The sequence below is a fragment of the Antechinus flavipes genome, chromosome 1 (assembly GCF_016432865.1).
Source record: "Antechinus flavipes isolate AdamAnt ecotype Samford, QLD, Australia chromosome 1, AdamAnt_v2, whole genome shotgun sequence".
Lineage (NCBI taxonomy): Eukaryota > Metazoa > Chordata > Mammalia > Dasyuromorphia > Dasyuridae > Antechinus > Antechinus flavipes.
The window spans coordinates 12877933-12894711 of NC_067398.1; the positions used below are offsets into that span (position 1 = coordinate 12877933).

A 16779-nucleotide genomic window follows, 5' to 3' on the forward strand; every position below is an offset into this window, starting at 1 on the left:
TCTGTTGATGCAGTTGAAGTCGTTGGATATATTGTCTTCCTGGCTCTGCTGCCTTCATTTTGGACAGCTCAGCCAACTCTTTCCATGTTTCTCTGGGTTTTCTACAGCAGTTTAATGCTCCCTTGCACCCGCACAGCATAGTTGGGTTAGCTTTTCTCTGGGCAACCGACATCTGCTTTGTTTTCAGTTCTTGGTCTCCAAGATTTTTGTGTCTGGAGGTTTTCTTTGTTGATGCCAAACAGTGGGCTCTGTGAGCATTTTACCAGTTAGAGCATTGCAGGTGCTTTCCAGAAGAGCTGTCCCTCATTTGCAGCTCCACCAACAATGCATCGGCAATAGTGACTCTCCCCATCTTTGTCATCTTTGCCAGTTGCCTGGCACTTCTCTCACTAGTGACTTGGAGCACTCACTTGGAGACTTATTAAGGGTTTGTCCATCTCCTTCCTCCACGGTGGTTTGTCCATCTCCTTCCCCTGTGATACTTTGTCTGTTTCTTTGGACCACTCAACTTGTGACGAATGCCTCGTCTGGTGTCAGCTGTTGAGCCGAAGGGGCCATTCCATTCTGTGAGCAGGAGAGTGAGAATGCGAGGTCTGTTTGTGGGAGGCCCTGACAATGGTTAGAGAAGAGCAAGAGGGGACCTTGGAGGCCCCTCCGGGACAGGAACAAAAGGAGGCCATGAGCCGAGCTGTGGCTACATGGGAAAGCCCTGTGGAGGGGAGGGTCTTGAGGAGCTACAGAAAGCTGGTCCTTGGTGACTGAGGCAGAATGGGGAGCATCACTCTGGTTGGGCCGGTCCCAGCAGCTGCCCTCCTGACACGTCAAGGAAGCAGCATGGTGGAGGAGAGGAAATGAGGGGGAAGCTGCTGGGGTTGGCCTTGAAAAAGGGAGAGGCAGACGAGGTGTGCATCCAAAGCTGGGGCAGAGGAGGAGCCGGGCATCCTCTCTTGTCCAGCCAGCAGTCACTTAGTATCTCCTCTCACATCACCTGGTCTGAAGACCCAGCTCGGACCTTTTCATCTCCAGAACTTTGCCCAGATCCTAAAGGATTGTTTGTGGATGACCAAGGAGATGAGGGTGGTTGAGGGGGATCCTCAGAGGCCAGAGATGAGAATGGTGCCACCCAAAGGCCAGAGTGTGGATGTCCAGAAGCTATATTGTGGCCACTAGGGCTTCCAGCAGGAGCCAGGTTTCTGTTAAACTCATTCTGGCCTTTAAAAGTCCTGTGCCCAAAGTGGGAGGAGGGGCCAGTGGGGAGCACAGCTCCTTTTTGGGCCACCAGGCACTTTTGGAGGAGGAAACTGAGGCACACCGGGGACACCAAGCCCAGGCCTATGGAGGCATCACAATGGTGTTGTCAGGGAAATCACTGAGCGCCTCGTACATGGTCTGGGCCCAAGCCGCAGGTCCGCACAGCAGGAGATCCCCAGCTCACAAAGCTTTCTGTCCACCAGACAATCAGGCCAGAGCCTCAGAGAGGCTGCAGGGAGGTGGGCTTTGTTCAGGTCCTTGGGGCTGGTGGTCATTTCAGAGCCACATACAGTTTTGGACACTGACGGCCAGTGCCTTAGAACAGCCCACTGGGGTCAAGAAGACCCTAGTTCAAATCCAGCCTCAGAGCCTACCTGAATGACCTGGGGCAAGTCAGTAAAATGTGTCTGCCTCAATTTCCTCAGCTGTGAAATGGGGAAGCATAAAAAAGCACCTGCCTCTGATAATTGTAAAGTGCCCAGGAGAGTTTCTGGCACATAGTAGGTGCTACACAAAAATTAGCTATTGTGATGGCGAGATTAATGGCTAAGTTTATGGCTAATGGCTAAGACCCTGAGCAAGTCACAGAACTGCTTTGTTTCTCCTGTGAAAAGGATAATAGCACATGGAAAGATATATCTGAAATGCTATGTTTTCTATTATTGTCCACACATCTCCCTGCAGTCTCAGTTAATCACCTTAAACACCAGGCTCTCTGTAGTCCAATTAATGGAGGCAACTACAAGGATACTTGTAATCATAGACAGAATGAACAGAAAGAAACTCAGTATTAAGAAACATTAATTAGATGCAAGGTGGTGGCTTGAGAGGGTGTTATGGGCCAGAACTCTGAACTTGAAACAAAGGATTCTCACAAGGTACGACAATAGTTATCTAATTTAGCATGGTTGGTTTAATCCTACAAGGAGATGTTATGGGCCAGAGAACAAAGTACTACGTGGAATTGAGGAGACAGTGATTAAATCTAGTTTAGTATTGATTTAATCCTACAACAAATAATGGTTTCCTAGTGACATAATGACTGGTGAATACTCAGTGTGGAACATATAAGGGAGAAGCTCTTGGAGCCTCAGCCAGGATTCAGTAGGGTAGATACAGAAGCCAGAGAAGGCAGGTGCTCAAGCTCTCAGGACCGAGGCCAGACTGAAAGGCTCTCCGGAAAGCTGCCCAGCCCCAGGAAGGAGATAATAAAGAATCTGGACCATAAGAAAGCTAACCGGGCCACAGGAAAGGAAACAAGGCATGGAAAGAGACAATAAAGGATTTGGACTTTAATCCCTGGCTACTCGAGTGGTTACTGAACTGAAAGCAAGGCTGCCACCAGAGACCCCAAGAAAACCCCAATAAGAGAAGACTACATTTCAAAGAGAATATTACAAGAGGACCCCATCGATTCTGCCTAAACAGGGCCCAGATTTCAGTGGTTCCTCCCTTTCTCTCCTGTATGTTAAGCTCCCCCAAAACCGCCAAATGGGCTGGTTGAAAATAGGATCAGCTCATAAAAAAGGGAAAGGGACTCACATGTGCAAATATATCTGTGATGGCAAAGAATTGGCAATCATTGGGAGGATGGCCAAACAAGTCACGGTATGTGAGGATCATGGGATGCTGTCCTTCTGTAAGAAATGAGGAGCAGGAGGGTTTCAGAAAACACCTGGAGAGATCCATATGAATTGGTGCTGAGCAAAGCAAGCCAGGAGAACGTCGTCCACTGTGACTGCAACATTGGGCCAAGATCACCTGGAAATGACTTGGCTCTTCTCAGCAACGCAGTGACCCCAATATGGTCCCAAAGGGCTCATGATGGGAGTCGCCATCTGCATCCAAAGGGATGACTCTGGGGTCCATATGCAAATAGAAGCAGGCTGTTTGCACTGTGGAGGGAAGTCTTTGGTTTTTTCTTGTTGTTTTTTCCTTTTGTTCTGATTCTTCTTTCAAAACATGACTAATGTGAAAATAGGTTTAATATGATTGACGAGTATAATCTCCATCAGATTATTTGCTGTCTTGGGTAGGGAGGGGGAAAATACTTGGAACTCAAAATCTTATAAAAGTGAATGTTGAAAACCAAAACAGCAAAATTGTTCTCCCTTCTTTCCCTTCCCTCCCCCTTCCCCCCCAGGCAAAAAAAAATAGGATCAGATCCAGACAAAGAATTCAGACCATGTTCTAGATAAGAGTTGGATTCATCTACTGGCTCCTACAAACGTGCTTTTTCAAGTGATTGTCCACTATCACTCTTTCCTCCAGAGTCACTCTTAGAAGTCTCCATGTTATTTCCACTTTCTGTTCCTTTTCAATCCTTTGCTTTCAATCTAAAACAAGGTAGGAATGAAACAAGCATTTATGAAGTGCCCACTGTGTACACAGGCACTGTGCCGAGAGATTTTCTACCTCACATCCCAAGGATCTCTGAATGACCAAATCCAATGCTGTGTCTTCAGTCCTTCTCCAGGTCTCCGTGCCTCCCATCCTGTCCCTGGTTCTCTCTTTTCTCGTCCCTGATCTCGCCGGCCTCCAAAGGCTTCCTGGAGCGCTCTCCCGAAGAGGAAGGGCAATCCGGGGCCTTCAGATTCCCTTCCCAGAGGGCCTTCCGCCCTCATCCCCTTCACACGTGTCTGGGCCAGCCGCACTGGTCTGCGCCTCCTGGCCTTGGAAGTCTCACGTGCTCCTGCCTGACTCAGCTTCAGCACCGACTCTGACATGAGGCCCGTCTGACCTCCCAAGGCCGCCAGCCCTCATCTGGTTGGTCCGTGGACGTAGACATAGTGGGTCTGAAGGAGAATGGAAGCTTGGGGGGGAAGGAGGGGAATGCTGGTTTTTTCCTTTGTATTCTCAGTCCTTGGCATGTAGCAAGTTGTTAATAAATGCTTGTTTTGAAGGAACATCCATATAGGGAAGGGGACTTTGACAAACGTGGTCACTGACTCACAAATCTCTTTTACCAAACATCAGATTCAAAAAAGACAAATCTGAAGAACTCACTAGACTAATGAAAAGGGACAGTTCCCATGTTCTGTCCGCTGTGCCTCTTAGGAAACTTCCTGGATGTACAAAAGGCTTTAAGGCCTTCACACTTTCCCTGGTTTGAGAAATAGTGTGTGAATGGCAGCTTTCTGTTTGTGGTCCCACATATTTAAAGAACAAAAGGTTGAAGTGATGAGCAAAACATCATGTCTCTGGATGGACCAAATTCTCAGAATGCTGTTCATCCAATGAGCCCTTTCCCCGTTCTCTCCGTGACAGGAAGTCATGACCCTGAAGACGAACGAGCTGTACCAGACCATGCAGAAGGCCCAGGAGCTGGCGCAGAGGCTAAAGCAGGAGCAGCGCATCCGCGAGCTGGAACAGAAAGGCCATGACATCTCCAACTTGCTGCGCAGCCTTGGCGGTGAGTGGGGACCAAGCCAGGACTGCCATCTTCCTGCCTTGGGACCCGATGGAAGAGGAGGCCCATCAGCCAGTGTCAAGGGCAGAATCTGAATTTGGGCCTTCCCAACTGGGACACAGGCAGCCCAGGTGGGGCCTGAGCTGGAGAGGCGCCCCTGCCCCTGCTTCCCTGAGAGGGGCGGGCTATCTGAGGAGGGGGAGAGGGAGGGGGAAGAGTCAGGAGAGGATCTGAGAGAGTCGGGGTCCTCCTGACTACAGCAATCTGCCTCGTGGCCCCTACACTTTTAACCCATCCTGACTCGCCTCTGCTATGGGAAGTGACCTGGAGTATATTAAGTTAGCAAATCTGTCAGTTTAAAAAAATCTGACATTTGAGGGTCAGATCCTGCTCCCCATTTTACTGGTCCTTCCTCTGACAGCATGAACAGTGCGAGGGTCTTCTGGGAGTGTTCTCTGGGGCATAAGCCCCAAGTTCTGAGCAGGCCTCTCCTCCTCTCCCCATCAGGCGACGCAGGGCCGGCGGAGCAAAGTCTGGAGATTGACGGTCTTTCGCAGTTCAGACTGGACTGTCCTGACCAAGGTGGCGCCAACGTCAGCCAAGGGGTCATCCCCACCACTTCTCCTCGAAAGGACACGGCCGTGCAAACAGGTATTCATTCAGAAATTCAGATTTGCCTTTAAAACATTGGCTTGTTTTATTTCCCTCACTTTGAAAATGAGAAGTCGGCATTCTTTTACATTTTGATTGCCCCAGAAGCAACTGAAAGATTTGGGGGGTGGAGGAGGAAAATGGGACAGTCTAAACTTCACCCCTCCTTAGCTCAGGATCCTCCAGGCAGGTCACTTAATGCCTCAGCTTCCTAATATGTGAAAAGGGGCATTATGCCTGTGCTGTCAATTAGGTTTGTAGATAAAAAAAACCAATCTGCATTTATTATATACCTGTTGTAAAGGACTGAAACTCTGAATAGGTGCATCTGAATCAGACAACTCAGCACTTAAGGGCTAATTACCTATTGGACAATGATTCTATTAGCATATGTTTGGAAAATGGCCCTTCTCACTGTTTCATGCTGGCTGGATGTTTTAATATATACAGATAATTGTAGTTAAGGACTAATGGGATTAAGGACTTTTACTTATCCTGACTCCAGCTGTTCCTGAGGCCTCCAGGGAGCTAGTGCGGAACTTTACAACCTACTGTGTGTCAGGCACCAGGGCACAAAAAATGGCCACACATACAGACACCCCCCCACTCGCCAGAAGCGGAAAGGCAGGAGGGGGTGGTGACAGTCCCACAAGGAGATTAGAGCCCCTGGAGTACATCAAGTGGGGGAGGGACTGGCCAGACCTCCCCCTCATTCCCCAGGGTGATAGAAGGGTCCACAGCAAGGGTGGGGTGGATCTGAAAGATGCTGCTGGGGAAGGGGAGAGGCTGGGTAGTAAGGGGATCTCTTGCTGAGGGTCCTCCACTCCAGGCCCGAGCTGGTTTCCCCAACGGAACTTAGGCTAGTGAATAGATGCTTTTCCCACATGGTGTTCTGGCCCTGTGAGGGGGAGGGGCCTCCTCTGGCTCTATCCCTTTGCTTCCTTCCCTTCTTTCCTGTGGAATAGTCGGAGGATGCATCATCCCAGTCTGGCCGCTCCTTCAAGGTCACATTTAAACAGACACGACTCGGTTCCGTCTTGAAATTTGCCCCCAAGGAGAGGGATGTTTTGTCGAGGCCTTTCTCAGCCGCCTCCGAGGGTTGCTTTGTGCTCGGGGTTGCAGCCAAAGAGCTAACCCCAGCTCTCTCACACAGATGACGTGCACGCGGGAAGCTTGGAAGCCCTCGCCGAGCCAGGCACCGAGATGATTCTCATGGACCTCATTTCTCCAGAGATTTCGATTGAACTGGACGCACAATTTAATAGCAAGAAGAGCAAGAAAGAGGCGCTTTCCGAGAAGAAGCTGGCCTTAGAGCAGGAGAGCAGCCGATACAGCGAGCTCTATGATCAGTTTGCGAGAACTGAGAAACAAGCAAAAGCCAAAGGAAAATGTGCAAAGAGGCCCGACTGGAACAAAAACCGGCCGGCCAAGAGGTACGTGCCCGCCTCAGAGAGGTACCCCAAACACCTGCAGAGGCAGAGGGAGGAGAAAAAGATGAGGAGGCAGATGGAGCTGCTTCAGCTGCTGGAAAGGAACACTCCTGGCCGTGTCTTCGTGCCCAGAGACGTCTCCCCAGAAAGCGCCCACTCCCCCCACGAGGAGCCTGATCCCGGAGGCAGGGGACCCCGGGGCCACAAGGTAACCTCCTTAGCGACACACACACACAGCTTTCCACAAAGCTGCCGACCTCAAGAGAATCACCTAATTAGTTCGCCATGAAATTAACTCTACCTAAATAGAAACCCCCTTCTCTTCTCAGCACTTTTAAAATGTTGCACGTGTTTTTCACATTAAGTGCATCGAAGGCCCAGAAGACACTAATGCAAAATGTTGGCTTTTTCATGTAAATCAGTGACAACAGTCGTTTTGTACTTTCCTTTATCCTGTAACTCATTCCCTTCCTTGAAAAAAATATCTTTTTAGCCGTGTCCCCTTGGTTGTAATAACTTTCTGGGTTTGTTTGCCTTTTTTTTTTTAATTCTAGGAAGAAGATATGAAAAAAATCAACTCCAGCAAAGAAAGGTATTGACCGATTGTAATGATATAGGCCTTGAAGGCCCAGAGAAGACTTCTAATATCTGCAGTGGATGTGGCTTCCAAGGCTTGTCTATTTGAAGGGGATGGGGGGATCAGGTGTTTACTTTTAAGGTCTTAGGGGCTTTTGACGTTACAAAGCCCAGTACCAATTTTATAAATTTGGAGAGAATCCAAAGAATACAAGGTACCACAGATACAAAGTTACCGTGTACAGGTTCCCCTTCCCCTTCCCCCCCGCCCCCTTTCAGGGGGTAGATGGCAAAGGAGACTGACCGAAGTGGTCGGGGAAGGCTCAGTGGCAAGGGCTTTAACTAAAAGAAACCTCAGTGGGCAGAGGGGGATGGAAGAACAATGCAAACCCATCTCCCTTTGCCCTGCTTTGGGAATTCATAGGAGTCCCTCTGCCATTGTTCCCAAAGACTTGCTTCCATATGAGGTCCTGGAGCTCAGGCTGCCTGGAGTATGCATCCAAGATGACTAGGGAGGTGCTGTTTAACTGTGTGCCCCAAGAAGACCCCTATCTGTCTATCTGGATGGTAGGGGTCAGGGTGCAGCACATTTTAGGAAGATGAATCCACAGAAAGGCAGCCATGGTGGCAGACTGCCCCACATTAATTAGACTTGTTCAGCTTGCAGACAAAGACAAAAGGGTTCAGTGAGTCTGAACTGGATGGAACTAGAAAGGGGTGTTTATGTGCTGTGTAAAGAGAGAATGGGCCAAGAATTGGGGGCCAGACGGCCCACCAAGTAGTCCTGCCAAGCTGCACGTAGGAAGCATGCACCTGTGAGCGAGGTGCTACCTCTTGAGTGCTTTATGGAACCTAAAATGCCCGACAACTGGGGCTTGGATTTGGAGAAGCTTAAAGTAGTGCATACAAGTGCAAAATAGCCGTGTGTTAAGAGAACCAGCCCATTTGCTGGTGATCTTCCATGTTAGAGATGGACCTGTTTTGTACAAGACTAGGCCTGATAGTGAAGGAGATGTCAAAGGTAGGTACGGGCGCACTGAATACCCATGGTCAATCACGACAGTCTGATGGCTGGAGTGAATAGGGAAGTGATTGGAAGGCAGGTTATAAACCAAGTTTTAGGGTGGGTGTGGACCACGGTGAGCATGGATGCTGAAAGGGAAAGATGAGGATTCATGGGGCCTGGAAAAGTTGGGACAGGCACTTGAGGGCTTGGAGGGTATAGGCCATATTCTTCTATTCCGCAATTTTCAGGAACTGACTAGTGGGGAATGACCTGTGGGTAAGCCAGAGTCAGGCCAGGAGTATTCCAAATGGATTGGGCCCAATGCAAGGGAGAGCCCATGCAGTCACGGCAGCAGGACACAAAGCTAGAGGCTTCCATGGCGGGAAGGAAAGAGCTTATGGAGGTGGGAGTGGTGTGGAGTGCTGAAGCGAGGTCAGTATAGACTCTAGAACACTTGAGCTCCCAGGTCTGAGAGCAGAATTCTGGGGGAGTAGAACCAACGTAAGAAATTCCTTAATTTGACTTTGCTTTTTAAATTGCTATGAAATGAGAAGCAGAATTGTCTCAGCATACCTAAAATAGCATTTTCTTTGAAAAAATTTAGGTAAGAAATTTACACAAGATGAATTTAGGATGGTTTTATGTTATGCTTTCTATGTTCCTAAAACCTGCCAACGTTTGTTCCTCTTTAAAAAACCAGATCCGAGTCACCCCCTGTTCCAGCAGTAAAGAATCGGTTACAACAGACACAACTAAAACAGACCAGTGCAGTTCATCCCCCTGAACCTTCTCATTTCATCCCCTATGTCCGAACTAATGAAATCTACTGTTTGGATCCAGATGTATCATCTTCACCTAGACCTTCAGCCTATGATCCACAGTATCCATATTTAAATGGTAAGAAAATCATTTTACCAAGAAAAATTCTGAATCCTGGAAAGCCAGCATTTATAAGGAAGACTTCTAGAGTTCTTAAGTTTTAAAAAACATTATTCCAAAAAAAGTTACAGATTATGTTAAAGCAGTATTAAAAAACCACTTCTGCCAGATTTTATAGACCTGCATAGACTATGTTTCAAAACTACCCCTACAACCAGCTGGAAATAATCCCCAGGAAGGTAGCCATGGTGGCAAAATACCACGTTAATTAGGCTTGTTCAGCTCGGACACAAGAAGATGGAGCAGGTGAACAGAGTGCAAGTTCTAGGTTAGGAAAGCCTGACACTGAATAACAGAAGTTGGAGGTCAGGGGCAGGGTGATACCCTCGAGCACTATTTAATACTTGTTATTAATTGGTCCTTTCCCCCACTCACAACCCTACAAAAAGCTAACCTAATGGGAATAATTGTGAAATTATTTTCTCACTTCATTTTGTCTAGCTTTAGATTCTGACTACCGGGAGGAGATAATTGGCTACGACGGTGTGAGAGATCCACTTCTCAATCCCAACTTGGTCAAAAACAGAGACAGACAGCAAGCAATCCTTAAGGGACTATCCGACCTGCGTCAGGTATGAATATACCTCCTAGTTCCAACGTTTTATTAACTTAAGTAGACAAAGTATCATTTGGCCAGGGCTTCTGAAAACTTTTTCCATTCACAAGCCCTTTACAAAAACCCAAGAAAGTTTTAATGTGACCCTGGATATAGGGGAACCTAAATAAAATAGGTATTCAAATCATACATTTACTGATAAAAACCCTACATTGAATTACAAAGCCATATGGCCTTGCAAAGTCCAGCTTAAGCTGGTAGTATTTAGACTAAAAATAGTACTAGGTTGATTTTAGCAACTTGTGTAGAAAATCTTAATTAAATCCATTAGGATGATTCAAACGCCAGAAAGACTGTGCTATTATTAATATAGAGTCGTGAGTCAGCTACAACATTAAGTCAAACATGATTTTATTAAATGAAAGTTACATATCTTTTAAGTTGAAATAATTTTTAAGAAACAATTGTACACAATCTCAAAATGGTGAATTGTAAGCTGTTAAAGAGAAGCGTAGAATTATGCATCATTAGCTCTCAAGAACCACAAAGCCACTTCCACAATGTTAGTTCATACAGACAACAGTAAGAAAGTTTGGCAACTTTCCCCAAATGCTTCACAGATTCAAGTTGTCACACATAATGAAAACACTAACATTTTTCATTTTCCCAACAGTTCTATTTTTGCCCAAACACAGATTTTCAATTATCTTCCCAGCCAATAAGAAATGAGCATTCCCAACACCCCTTGATTTGTCTCCTTTAGCTGATAACTGACCAAGCTTCAGAGAACTGAAATCCACATTCACAGGTGGATCCATTTACTATATAATGATCAACCTATACCTGAGCAATCTCTCCCCTACTGACCCCACTCTCCCTCCATGTGCACAGTAATGTCAGAGACTGAAAAATCACCCGAGAGAGCGTTACATCTAGACTCACCTTTGTTCAGACTGGATTGGGTTGTTGCTCTTCATGGAAATTATTTTGAATAAAACTTAGGCTATACAATCAATCAATCACAGGCTGCTTATAATGATAAAAAGGGGGTTCTCAATTTCAGGATGCTTTTTATATATATATATATCTGTATCATCACTTCAAAAGAAACACTTTACTTTGGAAGCTACTTAGAAATGATCTATTTCCTTAAACAGTTTTACTAATGATGGTTTCTCGATTCTGTCTCAGGTTTCTTTTATTCTGTTTAGCAGAATAAAAGATTTTATATGAAGTAGGCAAATTTCTAGTTTGATGAAGACAAAAATGGTGGGTCAGTAGGAAGGGAATGTATTGAATAATTCACGTGTGGAGCTGCTTTCTCTTCTTGTTTTAAAAACATGAGGACTCTTCCCCTCCCTCAATCCACCTTCTCCAAGCCAAGGAATTTAAAACAGAAATAAAATCTGCTAAGCGAGAGGATCTGGTGACCAACACTAAGAAAGATCAGCTCCATAGCATTCATTTTACCCGCTCACTCATAAAGAGAGGCAGCTTTGCAAGTGCTTATTATAGCACTTCATTCAAAGTCCAAATGAGCAATCTGTCAAAAAGATTGGCTTGTATTAACAGCTCCAGAGCTATATAGACCCAGTGTAATTAATAGTAAAATCTCAAAGTTAAGAAATGATTTATGATGCATGAAGTAATCAGCCAATTTTATTTCAGGGCCTTCTCCAGAAGCAGAAAGAGCTGGAAACTCATCTCATTCCCTTAGCTTCTAGTCAAGAGGACTTTGATTCTCCATTTGATTCTCCATTCTAATGTACAGAAGTGAGAATACATCAAGCCAAACTATTTCTATTGGATTATACCTCTCATTACTGGCTTAACAGCATTACATTCATTAAATTATAAAATGTATTGATTCAGCAGCCATGTTTCCATATTTAAAATTGTTCAGGTTACTTTATTGAAAAATGATCTATTAAAAACTTTGTAGAATGTAAATATACTTTTTTCAAAGAATAAAATGGTAATGTTTTTGTAAAAAATTCAATAATTAGACCTCATTTTTATGCTTCAAATTCAACCAGTTATAAACAAGTTTTACAAAAGATAGGTAGATTCTATTTACACTTACCTTAATGTGATCTGAAGTTTTACTGGTATTAACAAAGTACTTCACAACACTTTCTGTGTAAACCATGCATTTGACAGATTGCAAAGTTTAATGATTACATGACCACAGCACTAATAAATGATGATTCTGTTGTTGTTTGTTTAATTTCTGGAATAGACCACTGTATATTCACACTATTCACAAGTTTTCATTTAGAGCTTAGATAGCTAGACATAGATTAGACTAAGATAAAACAAAAAATAGAATTCTGGCTGTATTTTCAGCTATAATTATGGACTATGGGAAGGAAATAACCAAAAAGCAAAAAGAAAAAAAAAAGTCTCATTAAAAAATTAGGGTCAAATAATTTATTACTCGTCCTACTCTGTTATCTTATAAGATGACATAAAATGTACAATTACAAAGATGGCTCTAAACACTTGAAAACCATGCCCAAAAAATCTTAAGAGAACAGGTCCTGGTCCAATTGGGTCATCTAAGAGCCAATCCTAGTCAACTACAATAAGATGTTTTTCCCCAAGTGGTGAGTTTTTTTGTAAAAGGGAATACTCATATGAATGTAAAATCTCAGGTTGAAGGTTTAATGACTATAATTCCTTCCCCTGTGACCTGGATAAAATTAGTACTAGAAGAATCCTTTAATATCTTTACTTTGGTGGGACAGAAGGGAGAGTTACTAGGCCTAAAGCTCAGGTTGCCATGTGTGATTGATCCGCTACTCATACAAAACAAACAAATGCACATTTCCTTTTACAAGAACTAATGAATTTTAATTCGAGTTTTATTTTTCAAAGTAGTTAAGTCTGAGAGGACCAACAGAAGGTGAAATTTTATTAGGTAGGCTTACAACCAAAGAAAATTCACCTTCCTGATGACAAACTGTACAAAACTGTCCTGAAAAGCAAACACTCCATGATGCAACTAAAAAGGAATCCCAAATACTCTTAAATTGTTGTTTGAACATTCAGGACTTTTAAACAAAAGATGACTTTCACATTGCATAACCTAAAAAGACGAAACCTTTTAGAATGCATCCGCGCTGTTAGTTGACCTCCAATTGTAGTATTTCACCTAATATGTATTTTTAATTACTGGGCTTAACTTTATATGTAAAAATGCTGTACAAAAATTAGAACCAAATAAATACAATAACTGATACCATTTAGGAAAAAGTGGTTGTATAGTCTGATATTACATCAGGGGAGAAAAAAAAGAAAAGCCAACACTCATTCAATTTACATTGAGAGACTTCACTCAGAAGTCCAAGTACAGGTCAAATACAAATGTACAAACTTAAAAGTGTCAACACATGAGATAATTCAAGTACAATATGTGTTAAAAAAAAAAAAAATATATATATATATATATACACATACACACACATACATATGTATATGTATGTGTATATATATATATATATATATATATCTTTTTTTTTTTTATTTCGGTTTGCAGATGCTTCAACTGTTACAGGCCATCATGATTTAAATAAGACAGGAAAACATTTGAGAAAGGACAAACATTTTGTTCAGAGAATAAAAAATAAATTGTTAATTCACTTTAAGAAGCGGAAAAAGTTCACAAAGACCTATTAAAAAAAAGTTATTGTATTTATTTCTGTTTTGAATATGGCCTAGGAGAATCATTTACATCCCAACTATCTGGAGATGAAGACTTAGCTGTTTCCAAGCCTTGACTATAAGCAGACAGAAAAAAATTTCCACCTTCTTGAGTCTGACTAGTTGAAAGAGTATATGGTGTTCCCAAAAACGTCTGATGAGTGAGAACATTAAAATGACTGAACTGATGGGACATGCTCAACTGTCTACTGTGATAAACCTGAAAGTCATCGAAGGCAGCTGCTTCCACGGACTTGCTAGTCTCTCCGTCTGGGCCTGCCGTCGCAGCCACCCCAACAGGCTGCCCCTCTTCTGTACCAAGGTCACAAGTCTTAATTTCTAACAAACTTCTCTGCCTGTCAGTAGATGGCTGCAACTGAGTTTGAGAAATCTCTTTTTGATCTGTTCCACGTGATCCTTTGGTCTCTATTTCCAATATTTCTGAATGAGAACTGCTGCACACTTCTATTTGTGAAGTTTCATCCCCTGAATCCAGAGACATATCCTCTTCGTCCTTTTCATCACTTTCTAAAAGAGCTACATTTAGAGAAAAAAAACAAAGTCCTACTCTATTGAAATACATAATTTGTTTTCAAAATTACACACTACTTACACAATATAATGCTTCAGAGCTGCAAGTCCAAAAGCCCTTAGAGCTTGGTCTTCCGCCACAAGTTCACTTACTCACCAACACTCACACACAACCTTTAGGTGTGAATGTCCAGATATTCCGATGCTAAAAGCTTCTGCGAAATGTGTTCACGTTTAATGTTGGGAAATCCCAACTCCCAGCTCCAAAGGGGTTAATGTCAAAACAGCATCTAAAGTTATACGGTAGTTCAGTATTTGACAAGGCAATTACATGATAAAATTTGACATCTAAGATCACTTGATTACTGTCTAATTTAGCCACACTACCAAGAATTTTACTAAGCTGCATTACTTTCCAAAAATAAAAAACAAAAAAACAATCATTTTGGTTTACAATAGACCTTGGACCAATAAAATACTATCTTGAATAAAACTACTATGGATTAGCCAACTAAATTGAAGTTTTCCACGTAAAAGTTTTAAGAAAATATCTAAAATCCCAGAGATAAATCTCAAAGTCCAGCCTCCTTTAAAGTCACAGCAGCAGCCCACCGAGCATCTAGTCTAAGCTCTTTTCCTCTCCCCGGGCAACACCCACGGGTGGGCCATTAACATCCTGATGCCATCCAGCTCCTGTTCAAAGGCCAGACCCGAGTTATGAAGGCCAGGTGGGAAATAAAACTCAGTCACCCAAAGGAACTGCTCTTCACTGCATAAGCTCCTCACATAGGCTTCACAACAGTCACTTAACAATCTTAAGTAAAACAAGTCAAGTCATTGCTCTTTTCACCTGTCTTAAATGATATGGAGTTCACGGAAAAATTACCTGGCGGTCTCTCAACACTCTCGGGAGCACTGAGGTGGAGAAGCTTTTCTTCTGTTACTGAATTGTGATAACCCACGAGACTCTGAAAGTTTTGCATGAAATCTTCAGCCGTTGCAACCACGATTCCATTATCTGTGTAACTGGAAAGCATTTTGACATTCTTTTCTAAACAAATTTTTAGAAAAAATAAAACACAATTTAATGATTTGATTTAGAGCAAAAGCACAAGCATAACCTCAAATCTCCATATTTCCAGAATCATACAATAGCTTAAAAGCTTTCTTTTTACCTGTTAAAAAGACAACATGTCGTTGCTGTATATTCTGAGCCTGCAGTCTGATAAGACAATCCAATTCAGGAGCATTTCGAGTTTGAGAGTCACAGTTGTGGTATGACAGAATTTCAACCAAATGTTTTTTTTGATAGACATTCAAAAGCGTCAAGACATTTAGAGCTTTAGCATTCAATCTGTAAAATTAAAAGTTGTATATCTAGATCTGCTTTTCTAAAACTGAATGATTTAAAACGACATTTTCTCAAATAATCAAGGTGCCATAAATAACCAAAACCAATTTCAAATCCTGCTGTACTAAAGCTGGCTACATTTATTTTCTTATTGAATTATTTAAATTTGTTTAAATTTTAAAAATAAACATTAGAACAACTAACTTCCAAGAAAAACATTTTGATCTAATAAGTATTTCTACATAAGAGTGCAGGGTAGAGCAAAAAAGGAAGAAAAGGAAAGAAGAAGGGAAGGGGAAGAGGAATTTTAAAAAGCCGTTGGGCTAGAAATTTAGGAATTGAACCTCCCAATAATGAATTTTCCATTTGGGATAAGGAACAGAAACAAATCTCATCACCTGGGTTCCCATTTGTCAGAGGAATGATTCCAAAGATTATGAAGTTAAAATGAAAATAGAGATTTTCTGCTTGTACCTAGAAATAAAATTTATTTCTATTTTTCTCAAGGAGCTGACATTGTTATGGGAGGGGGCAAGAGTCTAAGTGGAAGGCAGAAGATGGACAGATAACACAAAATGTGCTGGCTTTGGGGTCAGGAGGCCCTAAATTCAAATCCAGCCTCAAATACTTGCACTTCCTAGCTGTATGATCTAAGTCACAACCCCAATTGCCTCTCCAAAAAAAAAAAAAAAAGTGTGTGTGTATGATTATTATACTGAATATACACTTAAAAATTGAAAAAATAAATCTAAAATAAGCATAAAAGAGATGTTAAAAGTGAGATGAGAAATAGATAAATTAGAAACAAAAAATAGAATAGCAAATAAAACTAAAAGTGAGTTCTTTGAAATCACAAATGAAGTTGATTAAAAGCCTTACCTAAGCTGATTAAAATTAAAAGGAAGAGATTAGAAAATCAAATTTTCTAACAAATGATGAATGAGAAAGGTAAAAATCAGTAAAACCAGAAAAAATAAAAAGGATAATCTAAGTCATTTCAAAAGAAATTATTTACATTAACTAGAGGAATAAGAAAAACAAATCCTTGTTGCAAGTTGTCTGAACTGAGCTTTAAAGAAGTCCAAGACCCTGGGGCTCCAAGGAAGAAGGAGGAGCACATGTGCCAGACAGAGGAGAGGAGAGGGCCCCTGGCACTCCCAAGGCCTGGCCCAGCCAGCAGAGCACAGGGATGGTGAATTCTGAGGGGGGTGAAATTCGTCTGGACAGGCAAGCCCTGGGCAGGGAGGGCTCAGCATGCCACATTTCGGTGAATCTTGAGCACCAAGAAGTCCCCGGATCCTCAAGACCCACTTCTGCGCCCAGCTCAGCCACACACTGCCATGGCCTGGCCTGCTAAGATCCAAGAACCAATGTCCC

General features: G+C 42.9%; 2 protein-coding genes across 5 annotated transcripts in view; one reads left to right on the forward strand and one right to left on the reverse strand.

The window, feature by feature from the left end:
• The window catches only part of CCDC66 (coiled-coil domain containing 66), a 42877-nt gene extending 30832 nt beyond the window's left edge, over nt 1-12045 (forward strand). The window contains 7 exon segments of the mRNA XM_051979147.1: nt 4519-4663; nt 5168-5311; nt 6465-6949; nt 7296-7333; nt 9024-9220; nt 9704-9834; nt 11487-12045. Of these exon segments, the coding sequence (XP_051835107.1) occupies nt 4519-4663; nt 5168-5311; nt 6465-6949; nt 7296-7333; nt 9024-9220; nt 9704-9834; nt 11487-11582 (1236 nt within the window). The 3' untranslated portion in view covers nt 11583-12045.
• The window catches only part of TASOR (transcription activation suppressor), a 96559-nt gene that overhangs the window by 9277 nt on the left and 70503 nt on the right, over nt 1-16779 (reverse strand). For 3 of the 4 annotated variants that reach the window (XM_051979135.1, XM_051979120.1, XM_051979125.1), the window contains 3 exons: nt 15227-15405; nt 14938-15102; nt 13493-14057 (listed from right to left, as the gene is read on the reverse strand). In XM_051979135.1, the coding sequence (XP_051835095.1) occupies nt 13513-14057; nt 14938-15102; nt 15227-15405 (889 nt within the window). In that variant the 3' untranslated portion in view covers nt 13493-13512. Of the gene's footprint in view, nt 1-13492; nt 14058-14937; nt 15103-15226; nt 15406-16779 lie in introns of those variants that run through there. The other variant, XM_051979121.1, reaches the window with a different exon arrangement.